Source organism: Trichoplusia ni, chromosome 2 (assembly GCF_003590095.1).
Source record: "Trichoplusia ni isolate ovarian cell line Hi5 chromosome 2, tn1, whole genome shotgun sequence".
In the NCBI taxonomy this organism is placed as follows: domain Eukaryota; kingdom Metazoa; phylum Arthropoda; class Insecta; order Lepidoptera; family Noctuidae; genus Trichoplusia; species Trichoplusia ni.
In genome coordinates this window covers 15917239-15943009 of record NC_039479.1, presented here as the reverse complement: position 1 = coordinate 15943009, position 25771 = coordinate 15917239, and the positions used below count along the sequence as shown (strand labels likewise).

The 25771-nt window shown below is 33.4% G+C and overlaps 1 protein-coding gene across 6 annotated transcripts in view; it reads left to right on the top strand.

Moving 5' to 3' along the window:
- The first annotated feature begins 4214 nt into the window (after positions 1-4214).
- LOC113508407 (vascular endothelial growth factor receptor 1) overlaps positions 4215-25771 on the top strand; it is a 35984-nt gene continuing 14427 nt past the window's right edge. For 3 of the 6 annotated variants that reach the window (XM_026891427.1, XM_026891430.1, XM_026891426.1), the window contains exons 1-7: positions 4216-4804; positions 21565-21915; positions 21996-22108; positions 22914-23070; positions 24352-24494; positions 24747-24909; positions 25607-25718. In XM_026891427.1, the coding sequence (XP_026747228.1) occupies positions 4693-4804; positions 21565-21915; positions 21996-22108; positions 22914-23070; positions 24352-24494; positions 24747-24909; positions 25607-25718 (1151 nt within the window). In that variant the 5' untranslated portion in view covers positions 4216-4692. Of the gene's footprint in view, positions 4805-21564; positions 21916-21995; positions 22109-22913; positions 23071-23336; positions 23473-24351; positions 24495-24746; positions 24910-25606; positions 25719-25771 lie in introns of all 6 variants that reach the window. The other 3 variants (XM_026891431.1, XM_026891429.1, XM_026891432.1) reach the window with 3 other exon arrangements.

Genomic DNA, 25771 nt, shown 5'->3' with positions numbered 1-25771 from the left:
AATTATTGATTAATTGACTCATACAAAACATACTTTCAACATACTAAAGCATAACCTCTATAGCCAATTGAAATTTTAAGCAACATTAACGTCAAAGTAACTCGCAAATGTATGGAGATGACATTTCATTTCGATAAGTCACGTGACCTATCATCTCTATACAACCAAGCGTTTTCTATTAACGTTGACGACTGTAGAAATGAAACTTGGCTAGAGGGTTTGTGTTTTACTGCGCTGAGAGTATTTTTCTCTGAGTCAAGTACTCAATAATCAAATTTATATTTAAATTAGGGCAAAAGTCATCAACGTTTTACTACCCAACACTCATCAAATGTAAATGAACAATCATGCAAATTACTTAAACTCGTTAGTGTAATTACCAAATTTATTGTTATGGGCATTATGGATATCATTACGTATTTTGTATAGAATATCTGCATAATATGATATCTTTGGACGTATTTTGATGGACCAGCCAAAACTGAGATTCGTAAAAGAAAAATATTGTGAAAATAATATCAGGATTATCCTATTTTGAAACATGCTTCGATTTGACATTTGCCTCATTAATTTAAAATTTTCTCTAAAATATTTGCATCAATTATTTACAATAAAATATTATGTGTTGCAGAATACTAATTTTAATCATCAATTTTATTGACTAACACTTATGCATTGACATAATTTGTTGATACATAACTAGATACTGTTATCGTAAATTCTAACAAATGATGATTCATTAGGATTCCTAGATAATGTTCTGTGACCATGTTATGACATCGTCATTCTAATAAAGAATTATATAATAAAAATAAACAATAAAGTTACATTTTGGAAGAGTTATTAAATGTTATTTTGATTGTCGTGTTGGTAAACACTCGTATCATGCATTTGACTACATCAAACAATTATTTAAAAGCAAGGTTATTTTAAATGTAAAAATAATTTAATTGTATTAAAGTCACGCAAGGTAAAGTATATCGTAATGAGCGGTATTCAATCACCTTCTTAATAAGCTGATGGTAGAACCAGTGCTTTTCACATACAAGTATTTCTGCTTGTATCTCGAGCCATTTTACCGACGCGTTCTTCTCACACCAAACAAAATGTATTATGTAGGTACCAGTCCTGGGCCCCAATTCTGCTATTTACAACGGCCGATGAATGAATGAAATTTGGCTTAAGATGACAATTTTCGAATTCTCTTAAGCATTTTTCTACACAATAATTGTAAATTCAGTATGGGACGGTACACTCAGAGTCAATACAATTAACTTCCAATAATTGTATCGCCAAAATGGTTAAGAGAATAGGAATAATTTCAAGTTTAATTCAATTGCCATTCATTCATCGGCCATTGTAAAATAGCAGAATCGGGACCCTGTATCATTTCTGAATAACATATTACCCTAAACTAACTAATACTGTTTGTCAGAATTCGAATCGTAATGACGTAATCACTGTGATAAACGTGTATCTGTGATCAATGGTTTCACGTGTCCCGAGCCACAGAGGGGTCTTGGTATATTTGCAAACGGTCACTGCACGCACATGGCGAAAGAGGCTTAACCTTTGTTATCGGTTAAACCGTAGGGCTTTAACTTTAACCACTTAGTGAAGAGCCCCTAGCTCAATTGTTTTTGTTTCACGACTGCTCACACAATGGAGTGCTATATTTACAGCGTTTATTAATAAACCCGACTTGTATGTCTTTATTCAAACATAGCTTCTGAATTATCCGAGAAGATTTTGACACTTGCTTCATTTATATTTCATTATGAAAAAAAACAGTAAAGCAATTTTGATGTACAACGGAGGATACAAGGTTTACACACATTAAATAAGGAACATAAAGATTTTTTTTTGAAATATGTAACGGTGCTTATCCGTTCTGTACCTTTCTACTAAAGAATACTTTCTATAAATGACAAAATGTATAAGCATAGTGTTTTATGGGTCTCGGACTATGACGTCTGTATCGTCTCGAAACGTTTACATGAATGACATAGAAACACAATTTTACAATCGTCATACTCAGAATTTAGTTAGGTTTATTGGAAAAATTAACATTTACCTGTATATGAGGAAAATACGGTAAGAATATGTTAAAGTTATTGTTACATGTAATGTAGGGTTATATTAAACATAGGTAGAAATATTACTAGTCTGATTTAAGACTCCGGTTGGGTCCGAAACTAGTTGGGCAATTTAAACCATTGCATCATTTAAAAATGAATTCGTTCAAGTGAAATTTTAGTGCATGGTAGACAAGGTCATAGGGGACTTCTGCATTTTTATAAGTTCTCTATAGAATTATTAGCTTTTAGGTTTTGTATTTGATATCAGTGTAGAGTAGCTTAATTATCTATTTTTTAACATGTTCAAGTATCTGTGTCGTAAAGATGTCATCAAAATTGTTTACTAATATTATCAAAATGTTTATTCCAGTAGTTCCGTGATGTATTGACGTAATTTTTCGGATTTTAGCAATAAAATGTTAGTCATTTGACCAACTTAGATAAGACATTTGGGTCTAAGTCAAACACGGTATTAATATATAAGATAATATTCCACTGAATGACTGGTCTTGGAAAACAACAAGTACTGCTTTTGGTAATAAAAAATGAATAAAGTAGATCTTTCCACATCATTTGCATGAAGTTTTATATCTGTTTCGATACTCCTTAGATAAGTGAAGCTTGCACTTCATTGTGGATTTGGTTTATTGGGTTAAAGATAGTTAATAAATAGATATATGAAAATGGGAAGAGAATACAAAATACAATTGTTTTTGTAAATAAATTTATTCTGAAGCATACATTTACAATCTATAGTCTCTATTATTTAATTTAACCATACTAACTATAAAAACAAAAGCATTTTGAATTCGAAAACAAAAGAATTTGAAACAGTTTCCCAGCTAGTCTAGACAGTATTTTTCAGTAAGTACATGCATTTAATAGCTTAGGCGTGCAGTGTAGTACACCTGTGTTCCATGCACCGAGTACAATTTACACACCATGGGGTTCCAACATTCTCTCGAGGCCTCGTAAATTAATTAGGTTGTACCATACTTTGTTAAATTAAAAATGTTTCACCGTACCTGCAGTGCAACGAATGCACGTTAAATTGCTTTAGTGTTGTTTGTTTCAGTCTCGTTCTTTTGTTACAATTTATTTATTCTTGCGATTTTGTTTTCGATGATTTTGTTATTTACTACATGTGCGAGAAAAAAAAACTTATCTTGAGGGAATAAATCATGCCACAAGAAACTTGTGTAAAGTTAAACGTTATCATTTTTGTTTATTAAGACAAGTGAAGGAAGCTGTACGATGTCAAAATGTCTGAAGCCCGACAAGATAAGTGTAGAAAGTCGTCTTCAATTAGTATAAAACGTCTGCATCCGTTTTAGTTCAATAAAGTTAACGCATGACACTAAAATACACAAGTAATGTTTCTGTAGCCATTAAAATGGTCTATGAATAATTAAAGTTATGGCCATAGGGGTGAATCGCCTAAGCGTTCACGAAGTCCGAATTTAAATTTCAAATTTCTCAAGTGCTTTTAAATAAAGTTTAATGTATTGTAATGATATTCCATGAATTACTCAGCAGAAATCGATTGTAAACAATATTACATGCATTTTATTTTTAGATTTTTTTTTATTATTGAGTCTCATTATAACAGTAATTTAAATTATTGTGCAGCAAGTAACCTATACGAAAGCCGGCATTATATAAAACGAAAATAATGTTAGAATTAAGTTCCTGGCCAATTACAAATTTGACACGTGTTTCTTGTACTCAAGAAAATATGTTAAATGTGTGTCCAGTATTAAATAAGTAATCATAAATTCTTTGAAAGTGTGAAGTTTCTACGTGCTTTGTATTACCAAACAATCGTATAAAATCTTGTACTGAGATTTTAATAGTAAACGTGTTCTCGATTACACAACATGTATATAAACAAACCGGTACACTTATAAATTAGATAACTAATATTCGCTTCGTCGCTTTATCCTTGCCAGTTGCAATTTATAATTCCAGCCAGCATACCTTGTTCATAAAAAACTATTCGCAACGAAACCTTAATCAATTGTATGTGTGCTTGTAATTTTACGAGCGTTATGTTACATAGTGCCTATGTGGGTCTCTTTCACTCATGGTGTTCTTATCTTGTTTGCCGCGGAGCACACGCGAGCGCCGCACTCCGCGCCTCATTTGTACTATGCTATGACATTCCGTCGAAGTCGATGGCGCGAATCGGCCGCGTCACACACAACCTTATACCGTTTCACGTAACAAATAGTTTTCTAACTTTCGTCGTGACTTAACCGCGTCTCTCATACGCTCTACTCGTTTTTGAGGAAGTTTTGTTCGGCAACTGTGTCTTTAGTGTTTTAAAATGTAATAATGATCAAAATGCCCATATTCTGTGCACAATTATTTCGCGTACCTATGCTATAAATCAAAATGACTCAGTGTTTTTAGGTAAATTAAAGTGTTTACAGCTATAGTGTTCCAGACAGCTAAACAGTGGAATGTGCGTTCTTAGCTGCGTTCAACTGGATACAAGAGCTTAAAAATAGAACAACTTTAAGATTCCATGTGGTGGATCAAACAGTTCTCTATTATGGGAGATACTGATTGCGTCTTCTCGTTATAAGTTGCAGTGTAAAGATTTGTGAGCAATATGTCAAACAGCTGCGTTCGTCAGTTGTTTACGGCTGTGGTCGCTGCTGTGTGTATACATAGCAGTGTGGCTCAGACCTGGAACACAGTAGCTGATGGTACCAATTGTTCAGGTTTGATCATTTTTCTCATTGGACACCAAGTGGACCTTCTTTCTGACACAAATAACTGTTAATGCCGTTTAATGGTTAACAACAGGTTATGTTAGAGATGCACAATTACTAGTGACATACTGGTCACGTTTCCTTTTATGAGACTAATTGAATGAAGATTGTAAGGCATGTATCCTATCTACTACAAATGGATATTGAGACATACTTTTAATACACGAACAACATCCTTCTGCACTGTTTCCTTATCTCAGTGATCAGGGACTATTCCAACCAGTGGTTTCTGATGTAGGTAGATAGACTATTATGACCAACTTTTTTAATATGTAGAACACAAAACTATTTGACTTCGGAGAAATATAACCACAAGACACAGGTCAGATCTATCCTTACCGTTCATTAGTCAATACACAACATTCATACATATAAGATCAATCCATCATATAAGATCAACATTAAACAAAACGTTGCACCTTTTTTGAACAATTTGTAACTCCTTCACACACAAAATTGATTTGACTCAAATTAGGACACAATGGAATGACATCAATTGGCAACCACGTGTTGGAATAGGCCTCTGTAAGGTAGCACTTCTGCTTCACTGAGAAATAGCCAGCTAATGTACGAACAATCTAACAGCATTATATCTTTTTGACACTTTTCCGCGAACCTAATACCTACTGGCATTTTGAATTTGTTTAATAATGGTCACTAATTTGTAACAAGCTTGCTACTGACATAGTTTAGCCCAAAATGAGGAATGCTGATGTATATACAGGATAGCTTTGCAAGGGTATGTATACAATGGATAATGTGCAGCTTCATGGATGCTGTGTGGATAACGAAAGACCTAACAACTGCGCACAGTGGTTAAAAACGATGTTATTAAAACCAGTCACTAATATTGAAACCATACACCTGAAGCTATTTCAAATGTGTTTTCTTATTTGAATTTTGCAACAAAAGCGTTGTTTGTATTTCAGAATTAAATATAGTTTGTTTTTCTTGAATCACTTCGAAAATGTTATGTGTATCTGTAATAGAACTCTAGTGTTAGCACTTACCAGTGTTAGAACCATAAAATAAAGGGAAATCTTGTTTGGTTTTTCCATCCAGAATATTTTGACGTGCGAATGCTATAACATTAGCAATTGCGTGTCTGGTACGGATAACCGTTGATTGATAACCTCAGACTTTGCAATAAGTACTTAGAAGTTTATTTTTTAATCAAACAAGTTTGTTTAGGTGTGCGTCTATGCATAGGTAATATACATATGTAGTAGTATAGAGAGTACTGCGATCGATATATGAAAATAGTCGTCTAATTATAACGGCAGAAAATATTAAATCAAATAAAACAACAGCTGTTACACAAATCGAGAACACACATGTGTAGAGACATCCAATACTTTGTGTTAAGGCGAGGACACGACGCGATAAACTTTATTTAAACAATAGATTATCACTACGCACACAAAAGAATTTACATTACAAATTAGTCCAATCGATTTGATATTTAAAGGTCAGGTTCCACAACACTACTTTACCTATTTAGTCAGATTAAGTTAAATATAGACAGCAAAAATGTTAACTTAAAGTCAAGTAGAAGTCAAACCTATGCCTTTCAAATATAAAATAAAAAAGAGGTTCACACTACAAAGAAAACTTTAATAATTTACGTACTTTCAATTGTGATACCTTATTTATAGATAACAAAAGTCGTAAAGTGAAAAAAGAAGAATAAATACAAGCATTGTAATTTAAATTCAAATTAAAAGAAGTAAATATTTAATCTTGAAGTAGAAACATCCGACTCATTACCTACGTAGTTGGCGCCTAAATTTTAAATGATACTGACAATTTGGAAGTTTGCCCAACATGTAGGAAAATCAGTTTCACGTTATACTGACAATAATGATATCATCATAATCGTTACATGCGCAACTGATATATGATTATCAAAGGGTTCGATTTCTAGGTATCAGGTATTTTACACGTTAACTATCGATGGCCTTATTGTGGTGACAATATTTTTGCAGCTAAATGCGTCATTAGACATAGAGATCCCGTTTTAAATGATGTCAATGGACAAACATTTATTGAAAAAAATAATATTTAAAGATTTTTTTTACGTAAACAATCTTTAAAAGAAAAACCACGATAGGTGAAATAAATTTAAGGTAACGATTGAAAGAAGAATATACGACACGGGACATCTAAGTAACTAATCAATTAAACCCAATCAGCTTGTTTATTGATTGACGGATAGCATTTTTGTTGAAACATATTTGTTACATAGCGCGTACTAAAATTGAATAGAGGCGTTATCTCCCGCGAATATCTAGGCATGGCTATGAAACTGCTCTCAGCATGTTTAGCGTTATAAATAAACTGATACATGAGCACCTTGACTGGTTTACATAGAGTTTCGAAGGAACACAAAGCAGATCTTGTTTTGAGAATAATAACATCATCCGTACCATCATTATCATTTAGTTTTTTGAACTAAGAACTACGAGTTCTTAAAACCTGTTGCATTTGTGAAAGCGTGTTGATGAACTGTATATATGGCACCGGTCCTGCTAAAAGAGGTTTAAATGACAAGGACAATCCTCAATTGTTATTCTATTTCACCAGAATCCCAAACGGTCTATAGCTGAAAGTTTATTTCTATTACTGATGCTTGAGTATTTTGCCAATGTAGCCGATTTCGGGAAGATATCAAATTGCAAATACAACATATACAAATGATCTTCTATATTTACGAACAACAGGTTGAAGCAAACACCAGACTGACAGACATATCTTAGTTACCGCTTCTGCATCTGTATGTTCTGTCTTCTGAATAGAACAGATTTTCTTTAACTGCACGCCTAGTGTATTGCTATGTTGTAACCACTCAAAATGAGCATTTGGTCTTGGGTTCGATCATCGCCTAGGTTTTCTGCGATCCACGAATGTTTGTCAGACCTCTCCTGATGATCGGATTATGAGCTTAGTGTGGGACTCAAAGGAAAAAAGAGTCTTTTGGTTTCTGGAAGAAACTTGTTTATTTACATGCTGCTAAAGCTATATTTGACAAAATTATGGCCTAGGTGAGTCGCTTTAAATTTTGTCCCCGCGTATTTTTAACTGTCAATCTCTACTTGAAGTAGAGTTGCATAAACAGTAGTGATGCACGCGTCCACGACACGCTTATTGCATCCGCCAGTGCTATGAGTGGCCGTCCATAATTAACTTGAAAGAAAAACAAATATTTGTCTGAGTCAGACTGTACCGTATTGTAACTTGTCTGCAACTGTTTGAGATTGTCTTAGGGAGGCGCCTTCGTCTAGGGTTACCACTAATTCAGAATAACAGACAAAGTAGTTTTTGTCATTTTACTCAGTTATAGCAGGGTTCTTTTGTCTTATTTATTTTCCTCCAGACAATACAAGGCCTTAAGAGTTTAATTTCATTCATCTGAGAGTTTTTAGTCTATTCCAAAATGTTGTAAGTTTTTAGTTTTTACTATTTTCCAATACGCACTATTACATTCAGTTTGAACTATTTACGTCACTTTTTTCTAAGAACCCAAACGTCATTATACTTGGAAGTATTTCATTGGTTTTTTTTATTAATATATACTTAAGGAAGTGTTTATAAAACTATTGACGTAGACCGGTTTCGCAGATGTGTAGCCTTGTTTATTTTTCTTGAAAACCAAAACAAAATAAAAGACGGAGAAGAGTTCTAAATGTGAATCCAAAACTAGTTTTAAGTCGTTAAAAAATCTAACTCTTTTGTTTTCTTTTTGCTTCCTATTTTTTCATTACATTCTTTTGTCTCTCAACGTTTGCAATAAAAATACTATAAGCGAATGTTCCCATTTTCGTCCATCACTTTGCCTCGATCGTCTGCTTACCGTCTAATATTTTCTCTGTTCTATGGATTTCTTAATAACAGCATCCTCAGACCGGGACAGCCTTACTAAGAGGCCATGAGTCAGATACCATCAATGGCGTCTCGGATGAATTCACGATATTTTACGAGAAACGTACGGTGTGACTCATTGGCCGTCTGTACCTACAGAAATTAATCATACCTTTGATGTTTTATCTTCTTTTGTTAATTATTTACGATATTTAATTTTTATATTTATTTAATTAATCTAATATTATAATATTTGTAGATCAGAATCCATAGGACGAAAAGTGTAGTTTTCTGTATTGTTTTTTTTTATACCAAAGAGTTTCGGTTTCAAATTATGTTGGAGGCATCAGATATAAATATTAAATGCACAAAACCAGATTGGTGGGCCTCCCACGCTTATTTTTGTATAATCTCAAACACAATAGTTGCGACATCGTCTGTATATGTATTGTAAAAAATATAACTTATTTTTTATTCTTATTATTAAACATACAGACAAGTATAATACAAATCATCTTGACTTTAGATTAACACGTGCAGGTCTGATCATTGGACTCCTACGTCAAAAGTCGTAGGTGCAAATCACGCATCAACGTTTTATCAAATTAATGTTCATACAACTAATACACTTGCTAAGGATGGTGAAGGAAAATACCGTGTAAGAACTAGCAGAACTAATATTTTTTTAAGGACGTGTTTAATAACAACCATACAACGAATACATACGAAAAGAATATTGTTACTCAGAAGCGCCCAGCATTATAAACCGCGGATAAGAGTAACCCATGAATATGTCAATGTATTTGTAGATGTCTCAATTTTTTTTTAAAAGCCATTTGATATTAATAGAATAAAACATACATTCAAAACATACGAACTTACGCCTTAATAATATTAGTGCGATGCTACAACATAAAAGTAGTTGAAAAACGTAAATAGTGTGGTTAAAAAGGCCATTCCTCAAGGTCCGTTCCCGAGGGTTGTGTGAAACACGATTAAATCAATTATCTTGCTTCACCGCGTAATTGCGGCCATAGATCACTATAGTCGAGTTACGGCGAGCAAAGAGGTCAGTGTTAAACTGTCCAATGGTCGATATGATGAACGCGTTCATAACCGGTTGGGAATATCGATAGTCGAAATTAATTACGATTTACAGGATACAGTAATAATTAAAAATAAGGGAATGGGAAATTTTACGTATTTATCTTTTTCTGCGTAAGCGAAATTTTGATGATGCGTTGATGATTCTACTATAGAATGACGCAACAATTTTGAACATGTGAAAACTCGTGACGTCACGTTGACTAGGTAATGAACTTTTGATACACATAACGGTAATTATATTCCATACCATACCATAAATCAACGTACAGCGTAACAAAACATGATTATGTAAAATTGCTAGAAAACTGTCAAACAAAGGTGTCGACGACCTACGTTACTTAAACATTTTTAAAGGCTCAAAATTAACAATAATATTGTTACGTTGTAAAGTTCTACTTAAATGGCTTAGCTCATCTACGATTAAAAATATAAACAAATATACTAGACACAGTTTCAGACGGTATGTAACAGACAAACATGTTTTACGTCGCGTGGGAACCTAACTCCCATCTTGGTCTCATTAAACAAAATCATTTATTAAAATGAAGGTCATTCAAAATTTTAGCTGTTTCATCTAAGTTTTAGGAGATCAAAATATATTTATTCTTAAGAAAAATCTAATGAGATACTTAATCGATTTAATTTTTTTGAGAAGTGGGAAATAATTGTTTTTAAAATGTTAATTATGAACTCACTTCTAAACGCATTTGTTGTTGATGTAAATTTCAATGGTCATTTATGTTTAAAAAGAACAAGAATGTAATCTAGTTTGTAACTGGTTTATTACGAATTAATAAAAACAAGAGCATTTTATAGATAGTAAAACTAGTTTTTGCACAGGATAATCTTAAATTCTAGATGAAAATACTCCTCATTCATATGTTTTTGTATCATAATCATGTTTTTATTTCTAAATTGATATTTTTGCTAGAATTGGTAAATAAATGGAGCTAGAACTAGCAAGCATAGTCCCGAAACTGGTTTGTTTTTAATCGAAATTTGTAAAGGACCTATCTAACCAAACCTCGATAGAAAACTCAAAATCAAAAACAGAACGATACCAGTTTCTGGTAGTTTTGAATAAACTTTTAATTGGTCCAAGAGTCATCTTTTCAAAAAAGACATGTTTCTTAAACAAATTATATTTAAAACCTAACGATTGATTAAAAATACATTCATTTTATTTCTTATTTTAGTGTTGACACAAGATAAGTAACAGTATTATTATGTGACATAAAGATGAACATGTCCACTTGGACAGTGACAGTGATAAGTACATGACAAAATTTATAGATATGTATGCAGTGAGATAAGATAACTACATTATACAATCATATAATTATAGCACTTAGTTACAATTAAGCGGATACCGAGTCTTATTTTGGCAGAATACTTAAGTACTTTGTGTTCATAAGATCAGTTTAAATTTTTGGCTTGTGGCTTTCATGAAATTTATAAGGGAAATGAAATATAGAAGACCCAGGAGCAATCCTCAGTTTAAAAAATGTAATATTATTTTGTTGCTCAATTTTTATGAAAATTACAAGAAATATACTTGCAGCTTAAATACACGCTAAAGTATAAAGTTTTTTTTGGATTATTGTAAAAAAACACTCATCGCTATTATATCCGACTGATAATATCGGTTCATGGGCCGATAGTCTCAATGGCAATCTCAAAATCACGAAGTTCACACAAACCGGTTCAACAGCTAAGGCATGTTATATTGTGTGGGTTGCGGTTATCAACAAAAATTGCGATTCAACATCATAATGAGTTACTTGATTCTACGAAGTACCCTCTATTTTAACTAATAAGAGGTATGCAAAAAAGTAATAGTACTGTTCGTGAGAAGACTCAAAATTGCTTGATTTAATGCCTTATCGTCAATACGTCGCTTGTAATTTTTGCCATGTGGCCTCAACCGTCCACCAAGGTCGTCTCGAAGTTTCTATATTTAGATATCGAAACAAAGTGTAATGATGTAAAGTGCTAGTTACTTTAAATTGAGAACGTAAGTTCTGTTTTTACGGGCATGACGTCATCAAGGTTCTGTGTATTCGGCGAAAGGTGGTGACGTCAGGGGAAAACAATCGACTCAAATATTTCGTAATTAGTTGTAATCAGTTGACCATGCTCCGCTAATGAGGGTAGCTAACAGACAAGTTATTGCCACGTGCTGTTTTTATGATAATTATGTTTAGTATCTAACCTCTTTCGGAATGTCATTATCTAAATACTTACAAACATTGTGAAGGAAAATTTCAATTAGGTAGGACTCGAAGTACCTACGGAATCAAAACAAGCAGTTCGAAGTGTTTGGCATCGTGTCATTTCAAATAACAATTAGGTAATGACTGTATTTATAAAGTAAATTAGGGGTCATCAGTGAGCAAAAGGAGCAAATAGAATTAACTTAAATAGCATAATTAATGAACAAGCAGGTGATTGTTTACTTGTTGTATTTCAACCAGTAAATATTACATTCACCTATTCAATTGTAAATTTCATACGACCAGTGACAGTAATAGAAGTAAATATGAATAAAAATTCAATGTATAACCATCGTTCAACTGACAAGTATGTTGTATTGGTGATGTGTAATATTGTCAATAATCTAAACTTCACAAAATTAATTCCTCCTACTTATATCATGCATACAATACGTGTGACATGTTTTTTCCTATTTGGCAGACAAACAATGGAAAATCGGATTATGGAATAGAAAAACGAAAAAGACTTTATCCTTGATAAAAAAATCCTTCTCAATGATTCCGTGTTTTCCATAGTCAGCCCGAAGGAGGTAACTGAAAGCATTGGTGATTATGTTACACGAATATCTATTTCTGGATCAAATCACGTTGTAGCAATAGATAACAGAAAACCTCTTAGTGCAAACATTGACAGCTTAACGGATTAGATAAATGGGAAAAAAGATTTCTCTCATTTCAAGTACAAGTGTGTTAGGCGTTGTGTAAGGACCGTAATTTGTCAACGTCCTATTTTGGGATTCTGTCGTTAGTTGCCTTAATCCAAAAAATGAAGGACATCCTTAGGATGTTTATTCATTTTGCATTGACATATAGGCAGACATTTGCATTGTAAAAATATCACGCAAATGGATAACAGGCTAAAGTGTTTCTAAGTGGTTTTAAAAATAGAATTTAGATTCATAAAATCACACTAATAAAACCATTTTTTTTATTTGAGACTAGCAAACTCGGCGAACTCCGTTTCGCCACCAGATGGTTTTTCCGCTTTTCTGTTGAATTTTTTCCTGAATTTTCTTTGCTATAAAATTAGCTCAGGCAGCCCGAGACCTTTCCAACGAATGCAAAACCGTGGAAATCGGTTCGTGCGGTCTGGAGTTATAGCGTCAGGAAGGAAAACCCGACTTAAATTTATACACCGTGATTTTTTAGTCGTCTTACAAAAGCAGCCCAGTTCATGTATCCAATGACTGAAACACGTTCATGATAAAAAAAATAGATATTTATGAGATTTGAATAAATTTAAAATGCAATTTTTATTTAATATTATGATGCAATTCATAGTTTTTTAGAAACACAGCTCTGTTGTGAGCGCGGTCCGAGCCTTGTTGCAATGGTGAGGGGCGCGGACGGCGGCGTTTTTATCATTTTTAAGAGTATTTTCAGATTTCTCTTGTTAAATTTTTCGTCGTACTTATTATCTTAGTTGATGGTAAAAACAAATAATAATCGCGCCTAGGGGTATTTTACGTCGGATACATGAACTGGGCTCCTTTTGTAAGACGACTAAAAAATCACCGTGTATAGTAGAAAGATGAGAAAATGTCGTTTCACACCAAGGAAGAACACAATCTTCTTTATTTAAATAGAGCACGCGGAATAGATTGTTTGTTGGTTTTAGTCATTCCAAAAAATATTTTTAGGAATACCCTACATATCCCAAGATCACTTTCAGTTGAGTCAGCCATTTTGCAACATCTTTACCTTTGGTCATTCATAGAGTAATAATAATTATCTTCATTAAAATGTATTAAGTATTTCCAATCGATGATATATTTTATGATCGGGTGTTATAATCTGAAAATATTTCTTAAACACGAATTTGTTCGGAGATATAAATAATATCAGCACGTGACCTTTCTTATCTGCTACTACATATGGTATTTACTAAAGATATGAGTACTTCCTACTCATTGTTCGACGTTTTACATATTGTCAGATCTTGACATTATTTAAGAAATGATAAATGGAATGCAGTATATGTTGTAGTATACATATTAAACAGTTCTTCTGAAAATTTGGTTCGGGTATTCAATTGGATAGGTCGTACTAATTTTGTGAAATTTTAGAATTGCTTACTGCCATGCTTTTGTTAAATTTCAACTAGCAATTTATAGTTTGTTATACTTAAAGACGAAATGGAACGTGACTTTTTGAAACATTTTGTACCTACTCAACTCAAACAATTGTTCAATTTCATTGTTTAATTTGTGATGGTATTCATTTACACGACGGCGCCGCCAACTGCATAATTTTAGCTTCGGTTGAGTCACAACAACCTTTTCTTGTCAATATTCCAGAAATATAAAGTTAGTAGATATTGAAAATGTTAAGGTTAGATGGTTAATAGGAAACCTGGCGTTATTGTTGCGTAGGCGTTCCAATTTATTTAGATTATGATGGACTTTATTTAAGTGGGGATGACATTATTTGAACTCTGTGGGTGTTCTAAATGCCTTGAACTAATCTATCAAACCAATGATGGTTTATCATTTATCTTTATCTAAAACCCGCCACAATGTTTTTTTTTTACATCAGACCAAAGTTCAGCTTAATTGAACTTATTAGACCTATGTTTTCATAGGAGAAAGGGAGAATGGGTAAAGAGGATTATGAGCATTATGGAGGGAAAATTAATAAACAAAAATGAGATGTATATACTAGAAACAAACAAACAGTAATAATAGCTAATTTACTGCCAGAGATTAACAAAGCCATAAATAAAATATTAGTACTGAATCTTAATAAAACTCCATAGGGAAAGGAAATAAACTTTTCCTATAAACCATGGATAAAATTGCGTTCAGTAATGGCCTATAAAATTGAGCGCAGTCTGTTTTATTACACAAATCAATGGACAATTTCAACAGATGTCGTAAATTGCCTCTTAACAAGCCTATTATCACGCCTATCCTGCTAATGGCTTTGCATTATTGTGATAAGGGTGAACGAAAGTGCAGCATGATATTTGGATTAAGGAAAATATTCATGGTCATGATCGTATCAGGAAAATTGTTGATGAAAGTTACGTTATATTCCCTGTGGACTGTAAATGCAAAAATTATAAAATATCAAAAATGTCTTCGGACACTTCTGAAAATGCCAAAAATTACACTTAAGTATTGTATTTGGAAATTCCTTCTATGTAACATAGGTTTTCATTTTCAGTACTACTTCAGAAATAAAACAACGTTGTTAATTTCAACATAGTTCAGAGCTACTGCTACTACAGACAGACATGCGGACTCACATAGTGATCAAACTTTTTGCATCTTGTTGTTGCGTATTGTAGTCTTGAATCATAACAAAAAGAACTTCTAACTTTTTTACAGATTTACTCAAAAAACCGACGATCAAATTGTACGTTCTCACAGAGACTTGTTTAAAGTTTGTCTAATAAGTTGATTTAGTTTGAACCAATTATAATGCCATATATAGAACAGAAAAAAAATCTGTATCCTGTCAACACATATATCGCACATGGGGTTTTTCCTTAAATATTATGTACGGCATTATTCACAACTTGTTGAACAAGCAAATGATTAGGTAAATTAGTAGCCAAATTATATTTTAAACTTTACGCGAAATCACATTTTTTGTTTAAGCTCATTTGATAAAAAGTTTGATAGGTAGTGTCTAAAATTCAGCTCTCAGTTGAATCCGGTCTGAATGGAAACTACCGGAAAGCAGGTAAAATTAGTCCCAATGTCTTGGAAAAAGTCTGAAGAAAGAAAGAGGATTGTTTCAGGATCATTTCGACTTTACTATGTAATTAAAATTAATTTCAAAATGCAAGCAAAATAATTTAGTATTCAGTGAAATTAAAAATAATACATATTGAGGTAAATAATCTTACGAAAAATGGCACGACCGAATGTGTTCAACAATATTTTCGGGTAAATTGAACCTAGAACCTAAATAAACCACATTCATCACAAAATTCATAACAGTTCCATGTCTCTAAAGACAGCTGCTGTCATTGTGGAAGCGAGAAAGCACGTTGTACTGTGAAGCAGTGTCTCGCTCTCTCGCCAATATAAGCTGCATTTATACTATACTTTGAGTTCATAGCAAGAAGTCATAGCCAAAATTGTTTCAAGTAGCCGTAACAGAGTACGTAATCACGTTTAACAGTTAGCTTGCTAAGGTTGAGTTATGCAATCGTAGTACTTCGGCATTATTTAGTGCCTGCAATTGTGAACTGATGTAATGGCCGTTATAAATACACGATGACGGATTGTATTACATTCCTGGATCCTTCGGCACGATAAATGTACTGATCTGTTGAGTTCACTGATAATGTAATGGTTTATTTGAAGCCTATTCGTGCTTCATTATAATAAATATAAAATCTATATGCGCTGTAGATTGTATTGGCCATATATTGTTTATCAGATTTTTATGATTAAAAGATTCATGTTAATCCGATTCAAGCTTACTTCTAGACTTAAAACTCACGTATTATTTGTTGAAACAGACTGACTAAGAAGTATACAACTCGTAATATGCTTAAATACCTAAATAATAATTCGAATATCATAATAGATATGATTAATTAATTAATTAGCAAATCATTAATGAACAATCAATTAAACCAAGGATTGTTTACTTATGATAAAATTTCGAATAACAGTACAAATAGATAGTCATAAATCATAATTTAATCAATGATAAGAAATACGGCTATAATTCCTTACGAGGTGGTTACCGTATACCCTCCTACCACGATCTTTTAAAGTGATATTTTGACAGTTATTGGAAAGAGACAGCGCTCTACGCCGCGAATGCGCTGTCACACTTCCACAATCATTTTACTTCAAGAGGTAGTACCCTCTATTGTGATCGCGTGACCAGCCAGCATCGATATGACTTATTAGTAAACAAACTATATGTAACCAGAACCAATTTGTCTTTTTATGCGTATTGTCTTGACATTAACCTATATATTGTTTGCTATAACCTAGTAGAGGCTTAATTAAACTGTGCGTTTGAAGGCCATTTAATTAACGAGTTTGAAACATCGCGGTAAAAGTATTTAAGGTAACGATGTGGGTCAATATAACGTTGATGATAAAAAGTCCATAAACGTCGTTAGTATTTAAAAATATCTGATATTAAATAATGTTATAAGTCTTTTTCTGAGAATCTGCGGTCTTCATCACAAAGACAAAGTTAGTAATTCAATATAACTTTGTTCCATAATACAATGGTTTATTCTTAACTCCTAATGAAAGTGTTTTAAATAAATCAGTTCATTTAAACAATATTATTATTATAACTTTCTTAAGGCGAATTCCTAATTATTCATTTAACAACGGTTTATTCACACGTGTTTATCGAAATCACCCGCAAGTTTCATACGTCTCGCGGACTCACCACGCGCTACCGTGTCAGCTGATTAAGGACTCTGGTACTTACGTTATCATTTAAACAATTATAATATACGCTTATTTTCTCATTACCTTTTCTTTTAGTCTCTAACTGCAGTCACTTTACTCATTATAGTAAAGGAAGTATCTCGTTTTACAATAATTTTAGCGACCGGACGGCCGTACTGATATCTTAACAGAGACTTCCTGCAAGCCGTGCGCATGCGTTGTACAGGACGTCAACCGCCGTCGTTTAATATGTAATATTAAATAAATAAATATCATTAGAATAGAGTTGCAACAAATGATTGTAGTTATTAATAAACGTGCCGATGACCTGTTGAATTGAGTCAGCTTCGATTGATATGCGAGTATTGCTTTCGAGTTGGACCATTTTTAAAGTAGTTGCGGTTTCGCGGATGCGGATTGTATACAATTTCAAGCATTATTAGTGGTGGTATTACCAGCGTAGGGTTTTATTTATGTATTTAAGTTTTTCTGCTAAGAGACGGAGTGATTTCAATCTATCCCAATTTTACTATAACTATATCAAATACGCTTTTATGACGGCACATTTTTTTAATGTGAATCCCTTTATTTTCCCCTTTAGTTCCATTTCAATTCAATTCAGCCTATAAGGTCCTAGTATCAGTAACTTTATGATAAACAAATTCCTTCATCTTTCCTGGGTACTTCGACTAACCTGACTCACATTCAGATGTTCAGTCGATTTTCTACTAATCTGTATTCGAAATACTTCATGCTACCGAATCCGGGAATCAATCATTTAAAATTATAAGCTTATGTGACCTATTTTCAGCGTATTTCTGAGTTGTTATCGTCAACAGCTGCATCGTATAGAAATATCCAGTATGCACTGTTCTGGACAAACAGGAAAGACCCATCTTAAACAGTACCTCGCACAACGCACCCATTCATAATTATAACCACTGGGTAACAGACTGCGGCTTACAGTATTTATAGAAATCAATAATTTCACATTATATTAAAATTTTAATTTACCACATAATTATACGTACCTATAGTACCAATTAAATTCTGATCGCAAACTAGTATAATATAAGCACGTTATTATATTTTAAAACTATGGCTAATTATCACCCAATAATAGTCTTTGGTTAATAATTTTCTATTTGATTACTGGCTTCATATTCGACGAACGAGTGTTACGTAATAGTTCATTATTAACTTTGAACAAAATTCAATTATATTTAGAGGCTTTTTATCATTCCTGTTGCATCTTTACCGTCACTGACTATGACAGTAAAAACTTCATCTATAATTTTCCACTTGGAGTATTCAACTTACCTATACCTGACCTGGTATAATAATTAGCTGTTGAAGGCGACATGAAACAGTTCGTGTTTTATGTAATGTAACACACGTACAGTCGTTTTGCCTTGTAAATAAAACAGCCCCGACATCAACTAAGGTCAGTGGGCGATCCGTGGCATTGGGCCTAACACACTCCCCTGGGAGACACCGTTGTTGGTTTTGTTACAATTTGCACACATAACTAGTAAATTTCTGAGTGATGGTTTCGCATTTTTTATTCCTTCAATACTTTTTACTTTCGTCCCAACCTATAACATGTTTACGAATTGTATCTGAATATAACCATACAAAATGCTCTAGGGGCTAAACAATTCATCTAATTTAAAAGTAACTTGCAAATTGAGATATGGGTGTTACACGAGCCAATTAAATTGCCTTATAGCTGTAGCTATACACGTAATTTCCTATAAACGCCTATCATATGATATTGACAGACAAAGTCGTCATCACTTGCACTTAGCGTGATGAGAAGACCATTAATTTGTTGATAAGTAGAGCTGCGGGGTCCTAATCACTTAATTGGTCGCTGTTTCCAGGGTTTAATACGATCAATTGTTATCAGCGAGGGACATGACGTTGCGGTTCATTTGCTATCCTACTGGTAGGATTAATTTTCCGAATGTTGACCGCACCTGTGTCACGCCCTGGACGCGAATACTGCTAATTAAAAGTGTTTTCGATAGGTGTGCAGTACAAGGTGCGATCCCCGCCGCCGCACGGTGGGCTGAAATCAGCAAGTTGGGACTTAAGGATTCAAATGAGCATTTTTGAGTTTTGTGTACTAATACAAATATTTTTTGTTCTTTGTAATTTTTTTTTATACCTAGTACTTTTCGAGTTATGGACTCCTAAACTTTGTATGAAATATTTATCGGTTTTTGGTTTAATCTGACACGTCTTATTGTTGTATAACTGAAATATGTACTTATAGCAAAAAAATAAATTATTGGTAAGCATTCTACACCACCCTTATGACGTCATTTGTTTTAAACAATAGCGCGGTGTAGGTACCCTCTTAGCGCGTCATCCAATGAGCGCAGCGATAAACAATGACACGGTTACATTTGAAAAACAATTACCCTCAGTACGTTGTTACACATCGTAATAAACGCACTATCTACTCACTATTTTTGAAATACTATTACTATTTATTACGTAAAAATGTTCGATTTGGTGTCAAATATTGATATTGTTGTGCTATTAAAGGAAAGTGGAAGTTTTAAAAATAATAATGTTTTATATAGTGCTATTAAATCTAGATTAGTTCCCAATGTGTTAAGTGATGAAAACGATAAAGCTTTAAAAGCGTTTTGTGCAAAATATTGCTATAATCTGCAAAGGAGATGGCAAATTGCTCATAGCAAAGAGGTATTGTTTCGTAAAAATAATAACGAATGGTTATCGTCGGAAATAATTTGGCCTGATTTCATTGCAAGTGCATTTGAAAGATACCAAGACTCTGTTCCTAGTACATCACGTGTACATGAATCTCCAGCAAAAGTGTCTACTGCCACGTCAACGAATGTAAGTCCAAGAAAACCATTTTGTGAATTAGGACGTAAGCAAAAAAAGAGACGTACGGAACATATTCATACAACTATAACTACAAAGGAAATATCTCATGCATGTATTATAAAATTACGAGAGGATGGTAATCAAGGAATAGCTGAAATCCTCGAACACCTACTTAAAAATCCACAGGATGTACATAAAGTAAAAGATAGACTTTTAGAAAAAAATGAAAAACCTAAATTTACTCCAGATGAAGCTTTGGGACTTGTTTTGTCCCTTAAATTAACAAAGTGGCAATATAATACTTTAAGAATAAGTATCAAAGAGAAAAATGTCGACATGTTCCCTTCCTACTACAAGGTGCAAAATGCAAAACAAGACTGTTACCTCCTGGGGACACCTGGGGACACCACTGATAAAAAAAAACGCGCTTAGTTCTCTACCTCAAGGGTAGTGCGGAAAAGAGAATGAAAATCAATTTACTCCAAAATCGAAGAAAATCGAAGCAAGTGATATATTGGAAAATTTGCCTAAAAAATAGCACAGTCGAATACCAAAAGCCGTTTCTTGAGAACTTTTGAGAATCAAAAGTTATTCACATAAAATACAATTTCTTCATACAAAAATAAATTCAAATCGTTATAACTTTAAAAATATTAGGTATAAACAAAAATCGAAAAGAGGAAAAATGTCTTGTATTTAGTGGTAGATTGCAAATCCGTTATTATTTTCTGATAAATTGCTCATCAATTTTCGTGAGTCCCTAAGTCTATGGAAGCTTGATTTCAGCCCATCGTGCGCCGCCGACGGTGGCTCGAGTTACAAACCTATTAGTATGATGATAAGCTCGTCAACTTGTTACAGCCCGACTACCGTCCTTCAGTTACCAACTAGATGATATATTACCTCTCGATTAGCGCTGAAACACTAAACTCACCCTTGTAAGGCCATCGATATTTGCTTATGCATCAACATTAATAAGTTCTACCCTTCGATGATGATAAATCGACTTAGAGGAGGTTAATTTAAATAGATTATGTTTTATAGAAACAATTTTACGTCCTTGAATAGTAGTATATTCATTAGGGAATAGTAGATATTTATCTTTTATAGTATAAAACGTAAAGTTTGGATGCTTGTTAGGTACATTCCTTCACACACATAATCATAGCAATATTTTTTCATATCATTGACTGTGTAACAAACGTTAAAGGGTTGCTCACCTTGTCGCTTTCAGATGATCTACAACTGAACGGCCCAGTTATTAGTCCATGTCAAAGCGAAATAATATTGCAGAAGGGACAAAACTTTACAATTAACTGTAAAGGAAAAACCAAAGTGCATATTAAGCAACAAGAAATACCGGAAGAAGTAATCGGACCGTTTTCTAAAGAGCTGAAATATAAGACTGTACAGGCTGACGAGTACAAGTTTGAGGCAGCCCTTGAGTTGTATCACATTGACCAGTTTGCGATTGGCTATTACGCTTGCTTCGACGATACGGTAAACGGTAGCGAAATACTAAATAACCTTATTGAAGAACCGAATAACACAGAGCATATCTCGTTCATTTATATTTACGTCAATGGTGAGATTAATTGAGTATTACTTAAATACAATTGTATTCCGTCTGTGTTTGTATCTCATGATTTGTAATACAACTTTTAGGCTCCGATAGCTTGTTTGCGCCCATGCGGGAGGTAATCATTCCAAGAAAACAATGTAAGGTCGTTATTGAATGTAGACCAACAACACCAGACATTGAAGTTACCCTGACGTCGGTACGTATACATGATTATTGGCTGTCAATGATAGATCATAAAAGCGTATTTAACGTGTACAAACAATAAGTGTTTGTATTGTAGGTACTATTTGTGTACAAAATCATTAAAAAATACATCATAAAACAAGTAAAATTTAAAACATGAGGCGCTACATGAACTGCTTAATGCAACTGCATGATATTAATTTACAATACTTGAATAACACAAATGCTACCGTTGTGATCTAATGACGTAAAACTCGTTTCCTTACTGTTTCATACTCAATCAAATGCTCTAGGCGTATCAGTAGGTTTCCTCAAAACTCCTGTTTCCGTGGATTTATTCAAAACCAGTGCACATATCACAGAAATTAATTATTTCTCATGATTTGTCTTGGTAATGAAATTGAACGTCATGCAATTAATACACAATTCCATGCTCACGCATGCTAAAATGCACAAATAATTTTGAAGACAAGCTTTTTCGTAACCTTGGCGTCGAGAATAACTAGAATAATAAACAAATGTTCCACACGGGGTCACAAAGATATGAACAGAAACGAATGGGTGAGATGTGGACTGAAACAAATAGGTATAAAGTGTAAACATACCTCAACACAAACGTTAAATGCGACGTAAAGATACATGTAGGTTTAAATATTAAACAAAAATGTACAAAACCACGGAAATAGGGGTTTCAAACCTTCCTTAACGAAAGTACCACTAACAAAACGCTTATTGCTAAAGACAAAGCCGAGACAGCAAAGCATGACATTTAATCGAGCTATTTGAAATAAACTTATAATAACATTCTTAATATTCAGGACTTTGCAGAACCAATTTATCAGCAATATAGTCCCAAAATCGGGTTCGTCATCGATAGCGACATGCTTTCGGAACCTCTCGGGTCGAATATGATCTATCGCATCTGTGAGTTTCAGGGACGAAACGTTCGCCACGAAAAAGAAGTTTATTTTCAACGTAGGTGAATAGCAGATGTGTGCGTTTTAACATTTTTATTATAAATACTTTATACCACATTCACGAGAAAGGGTGTGTCACCGCCCGCTCAGTGCGAAACATAATGAATAGTAACTCTTTCTGAATGTGGACTTGTTGTGTTTTTCAATTTTCTTACGACCCTTATAAGAGTACCGGATAAATCACTAAATAATTGAAAAGCATAACAATTTATATAAATATCCATATTTACTAACCAAAAATTTATTTGGCAATTACTACAATAGTCGCAGAGTAACAAGACACCACAAGAATCAATAACGTATTCTTCAAAGATTGGGTTTTTAATGAGAACGTGTAGTAGGTCTGCTTACCAATGCAAAGGACAGCGCGGAAACGATATCGAAAGGAAACTTATACGTAGTAAGTAGTGCTACAATATAGATGTCACCTAACAAGGTAGCGTGGTGTGATGGTTTCATTCACTGGACCAAGTAGTCTAATAATACTCAATGTTTTAGATGACTTTAATACTTGATGTTTTGTGTTTAGCTTGAGCTTACTACTCTATCTGTCGTTTCTACTTCTTTGGTGTGTTGCTCTGCGTAACTCCTGTATGCATGCACACATTTACAAAACTTACTAACACTGTTTTGTTCTAATTTATTAATTTAATTAGTTGATTGTTTAATGTTATGTATTCAAGGTGGGTTTGGTTTAATACCATAATTACATCGATTTGTTTTATTCTTCACATGCCTGGTATGATATTTTGAGTTTGTTATTAGCACTTTTCGTTTTTGATAAACCATACTAAATGATTAAGTAAATGAATGCTGCTTAATCTATTTTGAAATAATTTATCCATAAATGTTTATTTTTATTGACATTTTATTGTTTTAAATAATCATAAAGTAAAACTGCTTATCTCTTTGTTTATAATGGCTACGACAGCAGTTTTATAAAATTTTATATTTTTACATGAATTTATTTTTAGTGCTATGAATGATTTTTATATTTATTTTTATTCTAATCAATAGTTGCAATATCATATTTAGTCATTTGAATCCGTGTGCTCGAATTGTACTTGAGATTAAAGGAGATAATAACAGTCTATTTCTAACTACATGTCACCTTGGTGACAAAGAATACATGAGACATAACGGACACTTAAATTAAGTAGAGTTTGAGTATACGGTCACTAGAAGCTTTTATTTCTGCTGAATAAGTCAGTAGAACATAATGCATCTAACTTTATTAATAATGAAAACGATGGGATTAATAATGAATTTGTCTTTTCAGATGTTAGGGTCCCTCCTGAGCCAAAAATTATAGGCGGTGATGCACGATTCCTGGCAGGAGAAACCTTTACAATTAATTGTACCGTTGAGTATCAACCCGATTCCCTTGTTAACTTATTTTGGATTCCGCCGGGAGGCACTAATGTGAGTTAAGTTTTTTTTGGTGGTTGGGTATTTTAGTTTTACAGGTTTTAAAGAATTATTCTTTAGGTTGCCTTCATTTAGTAATGTCATGAATCTTAATTTGTTTGAAGTAAAATTATTTTTGTATATATTCTTTGCTTCAATAGCAGTGGGTTCAACACTGGCAGCATATATGGTTTATAGTTATGTAGTAACGTGTCGTATATCCCAAATTTAGAAGAAGAAATCTTTACTCTTTTACCAATATTTTAGGAATCAAGAACAGAAACATCGAATGCAAATGAAGTGATGGGTGGCATAGTGTACCGTAACATCACTGTCAGAAATGCGACAAGTGAGCATGGCGGTATATACTACTGTGTCTCCCAAAACAACTGCGGCAAAAAAGCGAAATCATACAACAAGACTTTCTTAGGTAATAAAACCTTCTTGGTGTAATCTTAAGTGGAGCTAAAGAAAATTAATTAAGAACTGTTAGTTCGTTCATACACGAGGCAATGCGAGTCTACGGTTTCTGATTGAATATGCAATAGATTCGAACATAAGCACTCATCGGCTCGATTGACCTTTGCATGTATAAACGAACTAAATGTATTTGCTTAACACTTCCTTGTTATCCAAAAAATAAGTAACTTTTTTTGCTTATAACATCTTTCCTGGACAAATGCATCATTGTTTTGCTTCGAAGCCGGTGTCTTTTGCGAATTCCAGACTCACTGAAGTTTTGCACGTCATATTTTTATGATTCTATTTTCATTTTGCAAAATTTTTACACCTACATTTCTCGTTAACCTTATGCATAAGTACTAAGCACGGAACATTACTTCACTATTCCATGAATTAACATGTCAAGGTTTTAAATTCCCTGACAAAAAATAGCTGAAGGTGCTGAAATACCTAATAATATCATTGTAAACAATCGCTTGCAAAAAGGAACCGATATTCGTTTGAATAAAGACGCCATAACTGTGTATATTGGAGACTAACTCTGAAATTCAGTGCCCATAGAAGACTTTCGCTTTTGAGGAAGTGTTGTGCTGTATCCCACAGTTCTGCTTTTAAAACTTATAAGTATCACCAGTTCATAGTTCACTTGTTTTTTTTCTTTTTAGCTGAACCCCAGCTCAAGCTTAAACAGCTGAACAAAAGGTTATTGGAATCGAAACTTAAAAGAATTACAGTCACCACGGTATTAACAGATTACCCCGAAGCTGAATATTACTTGTAAGTGTTCTTATATTTGTAAATGTCCTTTAGTGTCATATTATGGACTAAAA